The following is a 15,144-nucleotide window of genomic DNA, read 5'->3' on the forward strand; positions in this document are numbered from 1 at the left end:
CCGGGCTCCCATGGCTTGCGCAGAGCTGCCTGTACCCCGAAGCCCAGGCGCGCTGAGCAGTCACGCTGGGGCTTCGGGTAGCTCTGCGCAAGCCACGGGAGGGCTCCCACGGCTTGCGGAGAGCAGCCTGTTCTGGGGGCTGGGGTCGGGAGAAGCTCTAGCTTCCCCAGCCTCACACCTGGGGAAAAAATAATTCCCCCCCCTTTATTTCCCCCCCAAAAACCTAGGTGCGCCCTGTGGGCCGGTGCACCCTGTGGGGCGAAAAATACGGTATTTACTATCCATAAATTCTCCCACAGACAGTGCACTGATGGGGGTGCAAATCATCACTTCATTTGTTTGATTAGTCATTCCCTGAGTGAAGAGGCTGGTGGCGCTGTGGTCTAAACCACTGAGCCTCTTGGACTTGCCAATCAGAAGGTCGGTGGTTCAAATCCCCACGACTGAGTGAGGTCCTGTTGCTCTGTCCCAGCTCCTGCCAACTTAGCAGTTTGAAAGCACACCAGTGCAAGTAGATAAATAGGTACTGCTGCGATGGGAAGGTAAATGGCAGGACCCAGAAAGCTGTCTGTGGTCAAACACCAGCTCCCTCGGCCTGAAAGTAAGTTGAGCACCACACCCCATAGTTGCCTTTGACGTGACTTAACCATCTAGGGGTCCTTTACCTTTTACCTTTACCTAATATCTGGAAAAACTCCCCTTTGCCTTTGGCTACAGATTCTTCACTTAATTGCTTTATAATAGTATTATATTAATATAAATCAATGAAAGGGAACTCAAGGGAACTGACAAACTGGCTGCTTTTGTCCCAATACACTAGCAAAGGTTTGGATTTTATGACAGTTGCCCATTTGGGGAATAAAACCTTACCCATAATACACAAGTTATTACTACGGCTTTAGGCTTCCTGCCATAAGTCAGTTAAGGAGCATCCTGGCAACTGCAGACTATTCTGGGCTGGAGGCGATCTTGCAAGCTGCACAAGAAGTCAGTAGGCAACTCATTGTTCAGAATGAGATGGTTTCTTCCTTCCAACACTTGGCTCCATTTTGTGCTTATATCTGGAAAGCTGCTTTCATGCACATCCAATTATATAAAGTACTACAAGCGTTAGAATTAACACTGTTTCGCCTTATCAACCCACAGCTGTTTACTTTAGCAGGGTCCGATACTGTAAACCTGCAAAATAAAGGAAATGATTTGTTGTTGCTTTAAAAAAAACAACAACAACAAAAGAGAGAAGACTGTGTCATTCAGTATCAGAATACTGTTTTTATTTTCACATCAAAACCTTTCCCTTCATGCCAAGAGGTGAGCTATTTATCCTCAGCTGACTGACATGAAGCTGATTGACATCCAATGCCCTTTTAACAGGTATTAGGGAGAAGGGGGCGGGGCTCTTGGGCTGCTTTTATAAAAATGTATTTTGTGTTTTCATATTGTGATTTTAAGTTGTAACTGTACTGAGACCTGTGGGTATAGGGCGGTATATAAATTTAATAAATAAAAATAATCCGAACAGATATTACCAGACGCCTCTTGGGACAGATGAAAACTTATACCTTAGCATCAGTAAAGGCATCTCTTTTATTTATATTGGTAGTTCAGCCTTTGTGTATGTGTTGATTTGAAGGTTGTAGTTATGGCCTCCCACTTTTTTCATTTCTGTGCTTTATTTACATCACTAGGTCTATGCTTCTTTGCTAGCATGCAAATCAATAAAAAATAAAAAATTACAGAAATCATCTGTGCACACCTGGAACTACTCACAGTTCTCCATTGAAGGGGGATCCATCAACCCATTCCCAGGTCCACTCTTCAGAGAGTCTGGCTGTTTTGAGTCCCAACCAATACGAGGTTTCCTTTGTCAAATTCTTTATTATTGCCTATAATGGAAGAGACAAGGGTGTTGCCAGGGCTTTTCTTTCAGCTGGAACTTGCCGGAACTCAATTCTGGCACCTCTCAGGTGGGCACCGTTAACATTATAAGAAAACAAGGGAGGTCTTCATGGTGAGTTCTGGCACCTCTTTTTCTAGAAAAATAGCACTGGATGTTGCCATTCTGACCATTGAATCAACAGTTCATGCTCAGTTCCATCAGCTTCATTTCTATGGAGCTCTTCATTGCTCAACATCCTGCTCCTTAGCAATCTTCAACTGACCCGGGTGGAAATCTTTTTAGCTGAGGAAAGGAGGGGGTCCCCTACTTCTGTATGTGTGTATAAGCACCTTCTGTACAAATCTGCATGCATTTTAACTAATGTGTATTTAATATTGTGGAGATGTGTATCTGATTTCAGCAGTGGCTGGCTAATGCAGCTTTTAGGCCAAGGCAGGATTGACAGCAAGGCTCAAGGGATTGAATGGATGGATTGCAATTTAAGTGCATTTTGTGCTACTTTTTATACACCTCATTGGAGGGTGATCCAGGTCTGAACCAGGAAGTCCCTGTTTCGAATGTCACCTCTGCCATAACATGAACACACTAGGTGGCCTTAAGCAAGCTACTCTCTGAGCCTCTAGTCTTCCAACTGCACTATGGAACATAATAATACTGAGCATTTAAAAAGGTTGCTATAAGGATTACAATTGGCTCATGCATGTAAAGCCCTCTGAACACTTACAAGATCTATACAAATGTCATTGAGCAAAGTTACACGTGCTGTTGAGGAATAAAGCATCTTGACGGATGGTTAGGACTTGTTGGAGCTGAAGTCCAACAACTGAAGGACCACAGGTCCCACATCCCTGGCCAGAAGTCTCACTCTCTTGTGGGCTTTGCTTCAACTGGATCCCTGTGTGGCTAGACTTTTCTCATAAGCTGCATATTTACCATCTCCTGCTGGTCCTGAATCACAAGCAAGGTGGAGTTCTTTCCTTTGCAGTCATCTTGGCTCTCGGTCCAGGTTCTTATAACTTGAGAGATCCAGTAGCAGGTGTTCCTGTGCAGTTCCCAGTCATTGGGGCATATTTTGCAGTTTGGGGCATCCTCTAGTGGTAGAGAGGGAAAGCAAGAGGCAGAATATTTCTGTGCATAAATGGATGCTTTTATTTTCCCCGTCCTGGAAGAATCTGAGAATTTATTGCATATTACAAATTGTCTCATATCAAAGGGGAGCTTTATTTCAGTAAATAAACTTCCTAGGAGTTTTGAGTAACATGTAGAATCCCAAGTGGTCTCAGATGCTAGTTAAGCATTTTGAGAGGAAACTACATGGGAACCTGACTTCATGCTGCCTTTGTAATGCTGCAAGGCTGCATGAGGAGGAAATGTACCTGGGACCACCGCCCCTCTGGCCCTCCCTACGCAATGCCACTGCTGATGAACTCAGCGTGTGAAGAGGCTAAGCTGGTTGCTCTAGCCAGGCTGCATGACACTCACAAGCCAATCTTGTGCTCCTATACCAAAAATTTATGAACTTTCACCTCTTTAGAACTAAACTATTTACTGCCTGTGTAACCTTTCTGAGTGATGTATGGAAAAGAACATGAACTTGACCTTTGAAGAGTTTGTAAGTAAATCATTTTTAAAGTACTAAATGTGGGAACTTTCCCTATGCTGAGGGAAGATGGTACTTTTTTTTGGAACGCAATTGGAAAGACACATTTTAAAGGTCTAACAGTCTATATTTCCACACTTTACTTTGCCCCAAACTTGGATCTTGGAATCCAGGAATTTTCCTTTCTATATAATATCATGTTTTGCTTGCATCAACAGTTTCAACATGCCTCAGTTCCAGTTCTTCATCTGGCTATCCTGGTCCTTCTCAGGGTTTGCAGGTTAATGAAGCCTGCAAGGTTCTTTTCATTACAGAGATAGGAAAATACATTTGTGAACCACAGCATAATCACTTTGGCTGAGAATTAATTTGAGCAGCCCTTCTAGGGGGAGGAGGAAGTCAATACATCTGAATTCTGTGTCATTTTAAAAGTAAAATTTTTAAATGGTGTTTTAATAGTAAATCTGATTCGGAAGATGGAAGTGGCTGACATCCAGACAGTGTTTCTGGTACACATACACATAGCATGAGTCATCCATGAGTGGCTGAGGTTACCTGTTCCGCTCTGGCTTAGAGAGCTGCACATATAGCGTTTCAGCTGTAGCTTAAATTCAGAGTCAGTGCTGCTGCTGGTGTCCTCTGGTGTTTGTTTAGGCTGCAAAACTAAATACATTTTATAGTATTGCATTTGGTCCTGAATATCCGCTCTAGTATTAAAAGATGCTATGGGCAACTGTTGGGATACAGTCTGTTTTTGTTGCACAGGAAAAGAAACATAGCCATTTTGTTTTGTTACATAGCCAAATGTAATTCACAAAGGATACATATGTTTGGCACCCTGCAACCTGTCATCAAATTATGAAGAATCCTGCTGCTCACATTGACGGGCTAAACAAGCAGGGCATCAAAGAGTATTCAGAGGAATATTAAATAATGTTGATTATGTTAATTAAAATACAGAGGTGGAAAATAGGGCTAACCATTAGGGTTGCAAAATAAGAAATACAATTCCCCACAGTTTATTCAGAGCACAGAGCTGGGGCTTATTTGATGCATAATTTATCTTTTCTCAAATAAATAAATATTTTTTGAAATGCTCACACTATTTTTTATTCACCAGCTGCTAAGGTGCCTTTGACAAAAAGCAAAGACTCCAGGATGGCCAACTTTTACTGGACTGTGCCAGGAAACGTTATCTGTATTCACACTCTCAGGCTGCAATCCTATTCCCACCTGGGAGCAAACGCTACTAAGTTCAACAGGGCTTGACTTGCACAGGATTGCAAATATGGTATTCTTGGGGAAACCAACATTAAGAATGCAGTTACTCACCCAAAACTTTCAGCCTTACTACAGCCAGAGTGAGGAGGAAAATCACAGCGCAGGCAGTTCCAAGAGCAACGTGAAGGCCCTGTGTATACCTATGGTCATCTGTAAGAATTAAAAGTTGATAAAAGAACTATGCTTTTTGGTGTAAAGAGATTGCAACTGATGCTGGTGTGACATTATGAATTATGCGTTCTACTGCCTGCACAAACAACCCTGTTCTATATTAAGTCGAGGTTTTTTTTGGGGGGGGTTACACTCAAAGTGTTTTATTTAAATATGACATTCACAATGCAAGATTCAGTTTTAATTAACACAAGCTTTTGTACAGTTCCAAAGGAGATCCAAAAGAGATCTCTCATTTTTTTTTTAAAAGGCTAGCAATTCAGCTAATATAGATAGAAGATCAACTTAAATCAAATCTATTACTTATTTATACAGTGCATAACTAAAATATTGAATGCAGTAGACAAACACAAATTATAAAGGATAATGGATCAAACCTAAGATTCTTAGTAGAGAATTCTGTTTGCAATTATGAAAACCTAATTCTTCTCTGAATCGAAGCTATGACATTCTGCCGTTGTATTTTTTTATTTATTTGGTTTTATAAACAAGAATAATGTTATACAAATAAGTATACCAAGTCTTCTCATGTCATTTGTATATCACAAAAAATAGCATAATAAATGTGGGAAAATATCTACAACATACGTTTCATTATTAGTGGTCAATATATAAGCTCTTGGTTCATGAATTGGTTTCCCATCACTGCCATACTCTCTCCACTGTCTCACCAGTCTCACCAGATATGTTAGCTTCACCCAAAGCAGGGCAGTTTATACAATATTGCCTGCCCTCAGAGACTGGTCAATCTGGTGAATTTCCAGATTGCTCTGGGTGATTTCCCAGCTAATCTGTCTGGTGCCGTAAAAACACTGGCCTGGACAGCTGACACAATCACTCCTGACTTCCTCTGCTGCTTAGCAGCCCCACACTTATGCCCAGAGCTTATTGCAATGATGCAAGCTGCCAGGTGGTTAGGATGCAGGTGGAGGAAGACTTCTAATGTCTCAAACCGAACACCGATACTTGCTTGTAGTTGACGCATTATACCTGGGGCTAGTTTTGAAAACATCAGAGCCATATGCATGTTCAGAACATGGCTGCAAAGTTCTTGACTGGGACCAATCAACAGGAACATATGAAGGAGTGACCGCTGGGTCTGTAGCACACTTCCACCCGCAGACAAGCCACAACTGTCTGAACGTGTGACCTTCAGGTGTGGAGCACACTTCCACCTGCAGACAAAGTCACAGCTGTCTGAACATCATGCCCTCTATCTAACCTTTGTTCTCTGAGTGGTCTGCTGTGCCCTGTCTGTGACCTTTGTCTCCTTCGCTATACATTGTTCAAGGGGAAAATGACACAGTGGAAACAGGTGCCAAAATAACTTTGTACCACTCCACGATCTCGTGATTGGAAGATGTAAAGGGCACAGTCCAAAATGTATCTGACTGGTTTTGCATATTGTGCTAATAAAAAGAGCCTCGGAAGAGCTAGTGGACAGCTTGCTTATGCACAGCTCACCTGCATTACCAACTCCTGCCTCATGTCCTTCACTTCAACAAACTTCAAGTTATTAATTTCAAGTTAATTAATTTTACAATGAATGGTTTTAGAGTGTTTATGCTGTACTTTTGTACTGTTTTATTGTTGTTACCTGCCCTGAGCCCGGCTTCGGCTGGGGAGGGCGGGATATAAATAAAAATTATTATTATTATTATTATTATTATTATTATTATTGGCCCCCTGAAGATGTCATTTCTACTGCTCACTCATGATTATTTATGCTCCTGATGCCCCTCATAAAGAATCTGACTTTCAATTTTGTTTGTTCCTGCAGAGGGTGGGTGTTTTTTTTGCTGGCAACACTGTTTCATTTCCAATCTGTTCCTATCCTGTGTCTTCCTGCTGAAATTCCATATTTTTCATGTCACAGAAGTTCTGGTGTGTGTGTGTGTGTGTGTGAGAGAGAGAGAGAGAGAGAGAGAGAGAATTTGTATGTGTGTGCCCTGCTTTTGTTGCACTCCAGGCAGCAGTAATGTGGTAGAATTGGGGAAACATTACAAAACCAGCAGAATAAATCCACCACAGATGCATTATTCTTGTGTCAATAACATGCTGCTGAATACATCCACAGTTAAATACCTGCCTGGAGGGGTCCTCAAACCTTTTTACAGATATGTGGGCTTATCCACACTTACCTGTCCCCCTGCTTTCCAGGCACATTTCCACACTTTAAAGCTCCATATCTGAGTGCTCTTTTATTGCCCTGGAGCTTCCCCACAAAAAAACCCCTCTTTAAACTAAAACACAACAAACATCAATTTGGTTTTTCTGTGGGCTGCTGTTCGCACCGATTGAGCTTTAAAGAGCAGGTTTTCATGGGGAAATCTCCAGGGCAAAAGAAGGAACATGGAGCTTTAAAGTGTGAAAGTCCTAACGAAAGAAGAATGGATACAAAAACTTATGGAATACACAGAAATGGCGAAAATTACCAGAAATAGAAGAAATCAAGATAACATTTTTTTTTAATAAAAGAATGGAAAAGGTTTATTGAATTATTTCAAAGTGTAAACAGATAAGAACACTGGCAGGATTATTATAATAACCTGCAGTTCAATAAGAGTATACATTTAAAGTAGATGAATAAATGATTACGTTAAGTTAATTTGGAATATGCAGAAAATATAAAAAATAAATTTAAGGAACTGCAGAAAGAGGGGAAGGAAGGTTAATTTCAAAATGTTAAAATGATTGTAAAATTATTGAAAGGTATACAATTGAAAATCTTTTTTAAAATTTATTTAAAAAATGAATGTGATCCTTCTGCAGGCAAAGCCTTTATTCAATCACTGAGCCCATTCTGTAATATGTGAAGGAAAATAATACTTCCATTTGCCTCTCCTGCTTCCAATTATTTTTATTAGGTGACTTCAAGGTTGGAGAATTATGCAAAGGAGAGGAAGAAACAAACCCCTTTCTATTCTCTCCATACTGTTCATGTTTTGTAAACCTCTAGCATGTCCACCCTTTGTAGTTTAAGTTTAATTTTCTAAAATAAAAGAAGGATGCATCGGTCTGAAGACTATCCAGGCAACTACATTGGGCAGCAAGGATTTAGCAGAGACCCACAAGACACACCTAAGGACCTCAGATTCTGCAACCCGCCTGCAGATTAATTACCCTACACAAAATAAAAATACATGACTAAGTGAGCCACTTACTGCAGTTCCTGCCAGGACGAGGCATCGGTATCCTTGAACAGGAAGGCATTTCCTGAATGTTTAGGTCTGCACATGCTATTTCCCCAGCCATGACACATGCAGAGAAAGCTGAACGTGAACTAAAGGAAGGAAGCTGAGCTACAGCAACAGGAGCTGCTGAGGTGAATGTTCAGCTCCAAGCCACAGCGACTAGCACGCTCAGCAACACAGGGTCCAAGTGGTCTCTGTCAAAGTTTTTTGTTTTTGTTTTTAGACTTCCTTTTCTCATAAGAATCATTGGTTGAGACCAATGCACTCCAGTGAGTGCATCTCTGTTTAAATTATAGCTGCACCAGCGTCCTTGGCCACCCCCTCCATCTGATTCTACTGTTGCTTCTCTGCCAGAAACTGCACTTGCTGGCATCCTGTGACCCCCTTAGTTTTGGGGACTGGGGATTTGCCATCTGGTATTCTTGAGGACCAGTAACCCATTTTTATTTGATTAACCTTGTGCCTTTTAACTGATTGATTCAATCCACAATACATTTGTTCATTGTTTTATAGGTGTCTTTTGAGATATTGAATTTTCGAGTTAAATGTTGACACCCAGTCTTAGAATGGAACAGCTTTCGTTGCTGGGACTTAACAGTAGCAACATTGCTTCAGAAGGTCTTCCCTAGGGAATATAAGAAAAGCTCTCCGATCAATGGTCTCTCAAGATCAGGGTCAACGAGACAGTGAGTTTGAGTTAAAACTTAGGTAAAATCCAATTGGGAAGCCCATTTATTGATAGTCTCTATATACTACAGTGGTACCTCAGGTTACATACGCTTCAGGTTACATACGCTTCAGGTTACAGAAATAGTGCTTCAGGTTAAGAACTTTGCTTCAGGATGAGAACAGAAATTGTGCCGCGGCAGCAGGAGGCCCCATTAGCTAAAGTGGTGCTTCAGGTTAAGAACAGTTTCAGGTTAAGAACGGACCTCCGGAACGAATTAAGTACTTAACCCGTGGTACCACTATATCTCTATGTGGCTATAGACCAGCAGTACTGTTCACAACAAAACAAGGTACCCGGCTTTGCCAGTTGGAAAAATATAGCTACGTATGAAGCACAAATTCGGCACCCAGCAGCATAGTAAGAAAACAGGTGCACCTATTAAATCAGTACAGCAACTAAGAAGAGCCCGGCTGGACCAAAACAAAGACCCATCTCCTCCAGCATCCTGTTTCTCAGAGCGAGTGAGCTGTGGGAAGCTGTGATCTACTTCTGGGGAAAGGGAACATCAGCAGAGACTTGCCCATGCTTTCAATGAGTCACACCTGGCATCAGCTCACATCTGGTCTGCTGTAGTTGTCTGGCTTCACCCCTAGGCCAGATTCCTGTCAGCAGCCCTCTTCATCCAAGGTTTCCCCTTCAGAGTCTCCATTTTCCGGTCCTGTCTCCTCAAGGGTGAATTCCAAATCTCAGGAACAAGTAGACCTTCCTAGAATCACGCCAGGGCTTCAGAAAAGGCTTTTACCAAAGAGGGCACAGATATTTTGCTTCAGTGTCTTTAACGGAAGCAGGTTTACATCCAGGATTCATTTGTCTCCCCAGTGAACAGGGGACTAGGTAAACATATACTGCTGACATTCCCTTTCTGGCTATGCGCAGTGGGGCTTAAGGGGGACCCTAGCAAGAACCAAGATCCCCCTATCTCTGTGGAGAAGCCTTCTTAGGTACACAGCCTGTTCCCTGCATCTCCCCATGGCACCTCTTCCATCTCTCTGAGGCTTCTTACATCCTTTCTTTCTCTTCCACCCTTCATTTTGCCTGAGTTACAGCAGCTGGACTCCTCCCTTACATTAGGCATGTGACTGAGACTGCCCAACCCTTCTTTTCCATAGGTTGGGCCGGATTAACACCTTAGAGGCCCTAAGCACTTTAAAGATTGGGGTGCCCCATATATATCTAACCCAAAATAGTGAAACGAGTAAGACGTAAAATTATATTATATTTTTCAAAATGAAACCAAGATTACAGCAAGATGGAAAACCATGATTATTTTTGTATACTTCCACTTTATTTATATTTGATCTTTTTTCTCCTCCTTTTTTCTAATTGCAGTGTCTTTGATCAGATCCCCCAAACTAATCTTATGTAACACATCTGCTTCTGGCAACGGAAAATTTCTGTTGTGCTCCCCCCTTCCCTTGTTGTCCTAAGTACATCCTTAGTTTGCTTGGGGTTAAAACAATGTTCAAGGCAGCTTACAACATGAGAACATTTACACAATTACCAACATAACAAAAGTAATAAACAATAAATAAAACACATCAAAATGTACACAATCAAATGGAAAACCATTTCCACATAAATCATAAAATCTAAAACTAAGAATACAGCATTAATATCAATCACAATTTAAAAATAAAAGCAAAAAATAAAAATAAAAATAAAAACAATTTTAAACAAAAACAAAAATGGAGCCCTCTCTGCCCAGCAGCACTCCTTTATGGAGCCTGTCAGGCCCCACCCCAAGCCAGGTGGAGAGTAGCAGGTCAGTCCCTGCAGGTTAATCCAGCCCTGGGTTGGGCCTCCAGGAAACGTCCACAGGTGGCCTCTTCAGGACCCATAGCCTGGCTGGTGTGGCTTGCGGCATACGTAAAGTGCCAAGCGCTGGCAAGGGACTAGGGAGCCCTGGGAGCCCATCACAGAAGCTGGCAGCCATGGATGAGGCATGCATTCCATATTAAGGACACAATTTCTGGCAGAATACAGATGGCAGCAACATGATGGCACAAGTGGACACTTCGTCTGGCTATGAGGAGCCACTGGACAATGCCAGGTGAAATGAAAGGAATTGGATAATATTTTGCCCAGGATCCCCAACTGTGTTGCACAATAATGTATGCCAGAAACATGGGAGCTACCAGTCTGGTTCAGTATAATGAACTCTTCAGTCTCCAGCCCAATGCCCCCAAGAAAACTCACAAGCAGGGTATAATGGAGATAAGCATCCCCTCTTAGCGTCCTCAGAAAACCAAGTTGTACATCTGCCTCTGAATGGGGTGGTCCAGTCCCTGGTTGCCCTGCTTAATAGCTATCGATGTGCCTGCACTCTTTGAAGTAAGGATAGTCCACTTTGAAAGCCACTTATGCTTGTGGCCATCGTAACATCCTATAGCAATGATCACATGACAACTTCCTGTGGCAAGCCACCAGAGCAGAGTTGCACGTTCTTCTTGCATTCAGCCTGCATCAAGCAAACTTTTCTGTAGGTGGTTATCTCTGCAACTCTGATAACAATCTGAAATAGAAGAAGCAATTCATGGATTTCTGCCATAATGGCATAAATCCACAAATCATCAACTTCCCTTTCTACTTAGTTAGCAAATGGCTAGGTTCAATGTAGAAGACCAAAGTCTCTGTTTATGATTTTCCATTCTTTTCTTAGTGACAGATTTCAAGATTCATTATAAAGACAAGTTTCTAGTTGATGTTGTGCAAAGATCAGGTTGAAAGTGTGCAGGCACTGAAGCCTAGTTCAGATCATTTGAGGTTTTGTATGAAGCTGTGAACAAGTGTCAGAGTTGAACACTCCTCTCTGTAGTCTCCTGTCACACACCAGCTTTGGTGTAAAATTGTTTCCATACATACAATTTGCTGCCATTCCATCTAGAAATAGTATCCAGGTCATACGATGGAAAGGCTTACCTAAGCATGTCAGAGAATTGTGACAAAAACAGAAAAGCAAGCAGAAATTGTGGCAGCTCTGTGGTCAGAGAATCAAGTGAATACAATCTGTATTTGTTCACCTGATTGTTGTTGCCGTCCTGATATATACAAAGCATATGTCATCAAATACTTTCTTACATTGTTTTGATGTTTCCTTTACACAGAAATGAATGCAAGTTGCACAAACGATGTTAAATAGTAGACAGTGAGATAAATATTGTAGCATTAGAAGGAAATCAAACTGCAGCAGAGTGGAAATAGTGCTGATTGTGATTAAAATGGGCCAGAATGGAAATTGCTGATTTCTTACATCCCTGGGGTTGATCATAATTTCTCTTGTCATCTGATTTTTCCTGCTGTAGAGTTTTTATTCCTCACATACGCATCAGGGTGACTGCAGATCCACTTTATTGGTATGTGGCAACGGGAGGCAATGGCAAACTCCTTGCTTAGATAGGCACAGTTTTCGCTTCCTTTCACCACCAACCTGCAACACAAGGAGGAAAGGTGAGATGGGCAAGGGAGGTTTGTTGCTCTGTTTTGCATGGGTGGGACAGTGTCATGAACCATGTAGCCAAGAATCAGATCCATTAGAAATGGAAACTTAGTTCCAGATCATCAGTATTTCATAACTCTGCAGCTCAGAGACTTATGGTGCAATCCTCTACACATGTCTACTCAGAAGAAAACCCCATTGTGTTCATCACAGCTAAAGAACCCTTGGCAGGTGGCCATCCAAACTCTATTTAAAAACCTCCGATAAAGGATAGACCACCACCTCCCAAGGGAGACTGTTTCACTGTCGGACAGCTCTTACTGCCAGAAAGCTCTTCCTGAGTTTTGGTTGGAATCTCCTTTCTTGAATCCATTGATTTGGGACCTGTGTTGCATGGCTTGATTGCAATGCATGACTGGCAGACTGGTCTGGGAGCATAGCAGGATTGTTAGATAGGAGATTAAGAAAGTGTGAGAGTACATGGCTTATGTTTCTTGATTATACTCATAAATCTGCATCCCTAATGAAACCACCTTTAACATTATGGATGTTATATCTGATGCACGGATAAGCTCCACCCTGTGTGGTTTTGTACTTTGGTTGTATGATGGATGATCTGTACTTGAAATTTTGCATTGTTTCCTTTCTCTTCACTGTTTACTGAAAAAGCAATAAAATACTTACCGTATTTTTTGCTCTATAAGACATGCTTTCCCCCTCCTAAAAAGTAAGGGGAAATGTGTGTGTGTCTTATGGAGCGCATGCAGGCGGGAGGCTCTGCTCAGCGCTAACTTTAAAGAGCCATGGAGCGGCTTTTCCCCGAGGAGGCAGAAGGACTCTGCACGCTCTTTAAAGGGAGTGTGACTCTTGGGGGAGCCTTAGCCACGCGCAGCCTCTCCCGGGCAGGGGATCCCGCTGGCTGTCCTGGCTTCTGGGATTCAGAATATTTTTTTCTTGTTTTCCTCTTCCAAAAACTAGGTGCGTCTTATGGTCTAGTGCGTCTTATAGAGCGAAACGGTACGTTTTTACTAGAACCTTCTTGAATGATTGTTCCACAGCAACTCGTATTCAAAGCAACACTGCCTGAGTTCCTGGAGGCAGCAGATGGCTCATCATCAGAGTCCATCAACAGCCTTGTTCTCCATGAGTCTGTCTAATTCCCTGCTAAAGCTGTCCATCTTGTGGGAGTCGATTCCATAATTTGTAATGTGTGAAGAAACACATTACTGCATCCTGAATTGCCTACCGTTCAGCTTAAGACCTTAAGTCTTATGAGAGTAGGAGGACAAGGACTTTCTCTACACCAGAGGAGCTCAAGAGCATTAGCTGGAGTTTGTTGGCAGTGGGGATGGTTTCTGTGTGTCTGGTCAGAGGTGAGAAACCGCAACAAATCAGGAAGGCTACTTAGAGGTTTATGCTTTGAGTGCAATTCTGATTCCCTGAAGTTCACATTCTGGAGTGATTTTTGGTTGCAGATTCAGGTTTGATCAACTCACTGTACACAGCATGGCTCCTGCTTAGTCCCAATTCGGAGAAGACCAAGGACTCACGTGTTACTGTATTCTGATCTATCTGCCCATATCCAGGTATCATTGAAGTCCTTCCGGAGGCCAATCCAATGGTCAGCTTCGCCCTTGAACCGGAGCATGAACACCTTGGTTGAAAACACACAAACAGCTTAGAACAGTGCCTCCAAATGAGTCTTCCACCTCAAATAATGCCACTTGTGGGAGGAGAACAAGAACTTCTAACACAGACCTGGGCAGTGAGACTGGAGATGCAAAGAAAGTGAGGCTTAGATAGCAGAAGGAAGGAGTTCAAGGAGGATAGGAAAGGGGCTGAAGGAAGCCTATATGGCATGGATGGAGAACTTGTTGGGGAATTGATCTGCAATCCCTATTATCCTTGATCATAATGGCTGCAAGTTGGATAATTTGTTTGCATCAAGCTATGACAAAGCCAAGTTACCTCACAGATTCTCTTTATATTTCCATAAGGATAGCTCATCCTTATTGTTGTGCAGGAGATAATTCTCACAGACATTTATACATTTGCTGGTCTCACCTTTTCCAGCTCATTCTGAATCTTAGCCAGAGAAGAGCCCTGGGAAATGCAAAAGCTCTGGGCAGAAGCCCAGTTTCTTTCTTCTTCTGAGAAAAAGTAACACTTCCCTCCATAGACAATCCAGCCAGCTGGGCACACTGCTCTCAAAGCAGCAGAGTAATTCACACCAGGGCAAGTCTGGTTGGATTTCCCCCCTGCAAGAGAGAGAAAGTTCTGCTCTGAACTGGGATCTGCACATAACATTTCAACCTCTGGCTGGGAGGGAGGGCAAAGAAGGAACCAATAAGCAGCTCTTGTGGCTCCTGGATTCAGATGCATCTTGGAGAGAGGAATGGGAAGGACCAGTAGAGGAATCACATCACTTGGGGGAGCTTTGTTGCTCAGTGGAAGAGCCAGTGGCATATGCCCACGCTGCCCAGGGTGGGCGCTCCCGAGGCGTGTGTGGTGTGAAGGGTGCCCTCCCACTGAGGCTTGGGTGACCTGGGATAGAGGCTCGGGTGACCTGGAGCAGTGTGCGCGCCTTGCAGCCGGGGGTAGAGCAAGCCCCCCCCCCGGGGACGAGTGAGCCGCCCATGGCGGACATTTGGCCTGCCCGTGACTCCCAAACATCCTTCAAGCTGTCAAAACGAAGGGGGAAGGGGGGGAATGCCGTCGGCAAAGAGGTGCAGCTCCCCCCCTTACCTCAACGGCTTGGGGTACGCTTGGGAGCTGAATATCACCCCCCACGGTGAGGGCACCTGGGGTGGTTTTCCCCTACTGCCATTCCCT

General features: G+C 42.9%; 1 protein-coding gene across 1 annotated transcript; it reads right to left on the reverse strand.

Annotated features, from left to right (window-relative positions):
* Positions 1-1,594: 1,594 nt before the first annotated feature.
* On the reverse strand, positions 1,595-14,692 carry LOC114591959 (uncharacterized). Its single transcript, XM_077925260.1, has 5 exons — positions 14,377-14,692; positions 13,863-13,966; positions 12,167-12,303; positions 2,834-3,186; positions 1,595-1,886 (listed from the first exon to the last, which is right to left on the reverse strand). Exons 1-5 carry the CDS (start codon positions 14,617-14,619, stop codon positions 1,767-1,769), a joined length of 957 nt encoding a protein of 318 aa, XP_077781386.1. The 5' UTR covers positions 14,620-14,692; the 3' UTR covers positions 1,595-1,766.
* Between the last annotated feature and the right edge of the window lie 452 nt (positions 14,693-15,144).

Source organism: Podarcis muralis, chromosome 2 (genome assembly GCF_964188315.1).
Source record: "Podarcis muralis chromosome 2, rPodMur119.hap1.1, whole genome shotgun sequence".
NCBI classification, from domain to species: Eukaryota; Metazoa; Chordata; class Lepidosauria; order Squamata; family Lacertidae; genus Podarcis; species Podarcis muralis.

Bases quoted from the DNA above. Each gene is read 5' to 3' on its own strand.
- LOC114591959 (XM_077925260.1), bottom strand. From the start codon at position 14,619: ATGTTATGTGCAGATCCCAGTTCAGAGCAGAACTTTCTCTCTCTTGCA. The intron at 12,304-13,862 runs GTGAGTCCTTGG...CTTGTGTTGCAG, and splicing joins AGATCAGAATACAGTAACAC to GTTGGTGGTGAAAGGAAGCG. The intron at 1,887-2,833 runs GTAAATATGCAG...CTTCCATTATAG, and splicing joins TTCAGGACCAGCAGGAGATG to GCAATAATAAAGAATTTGAC.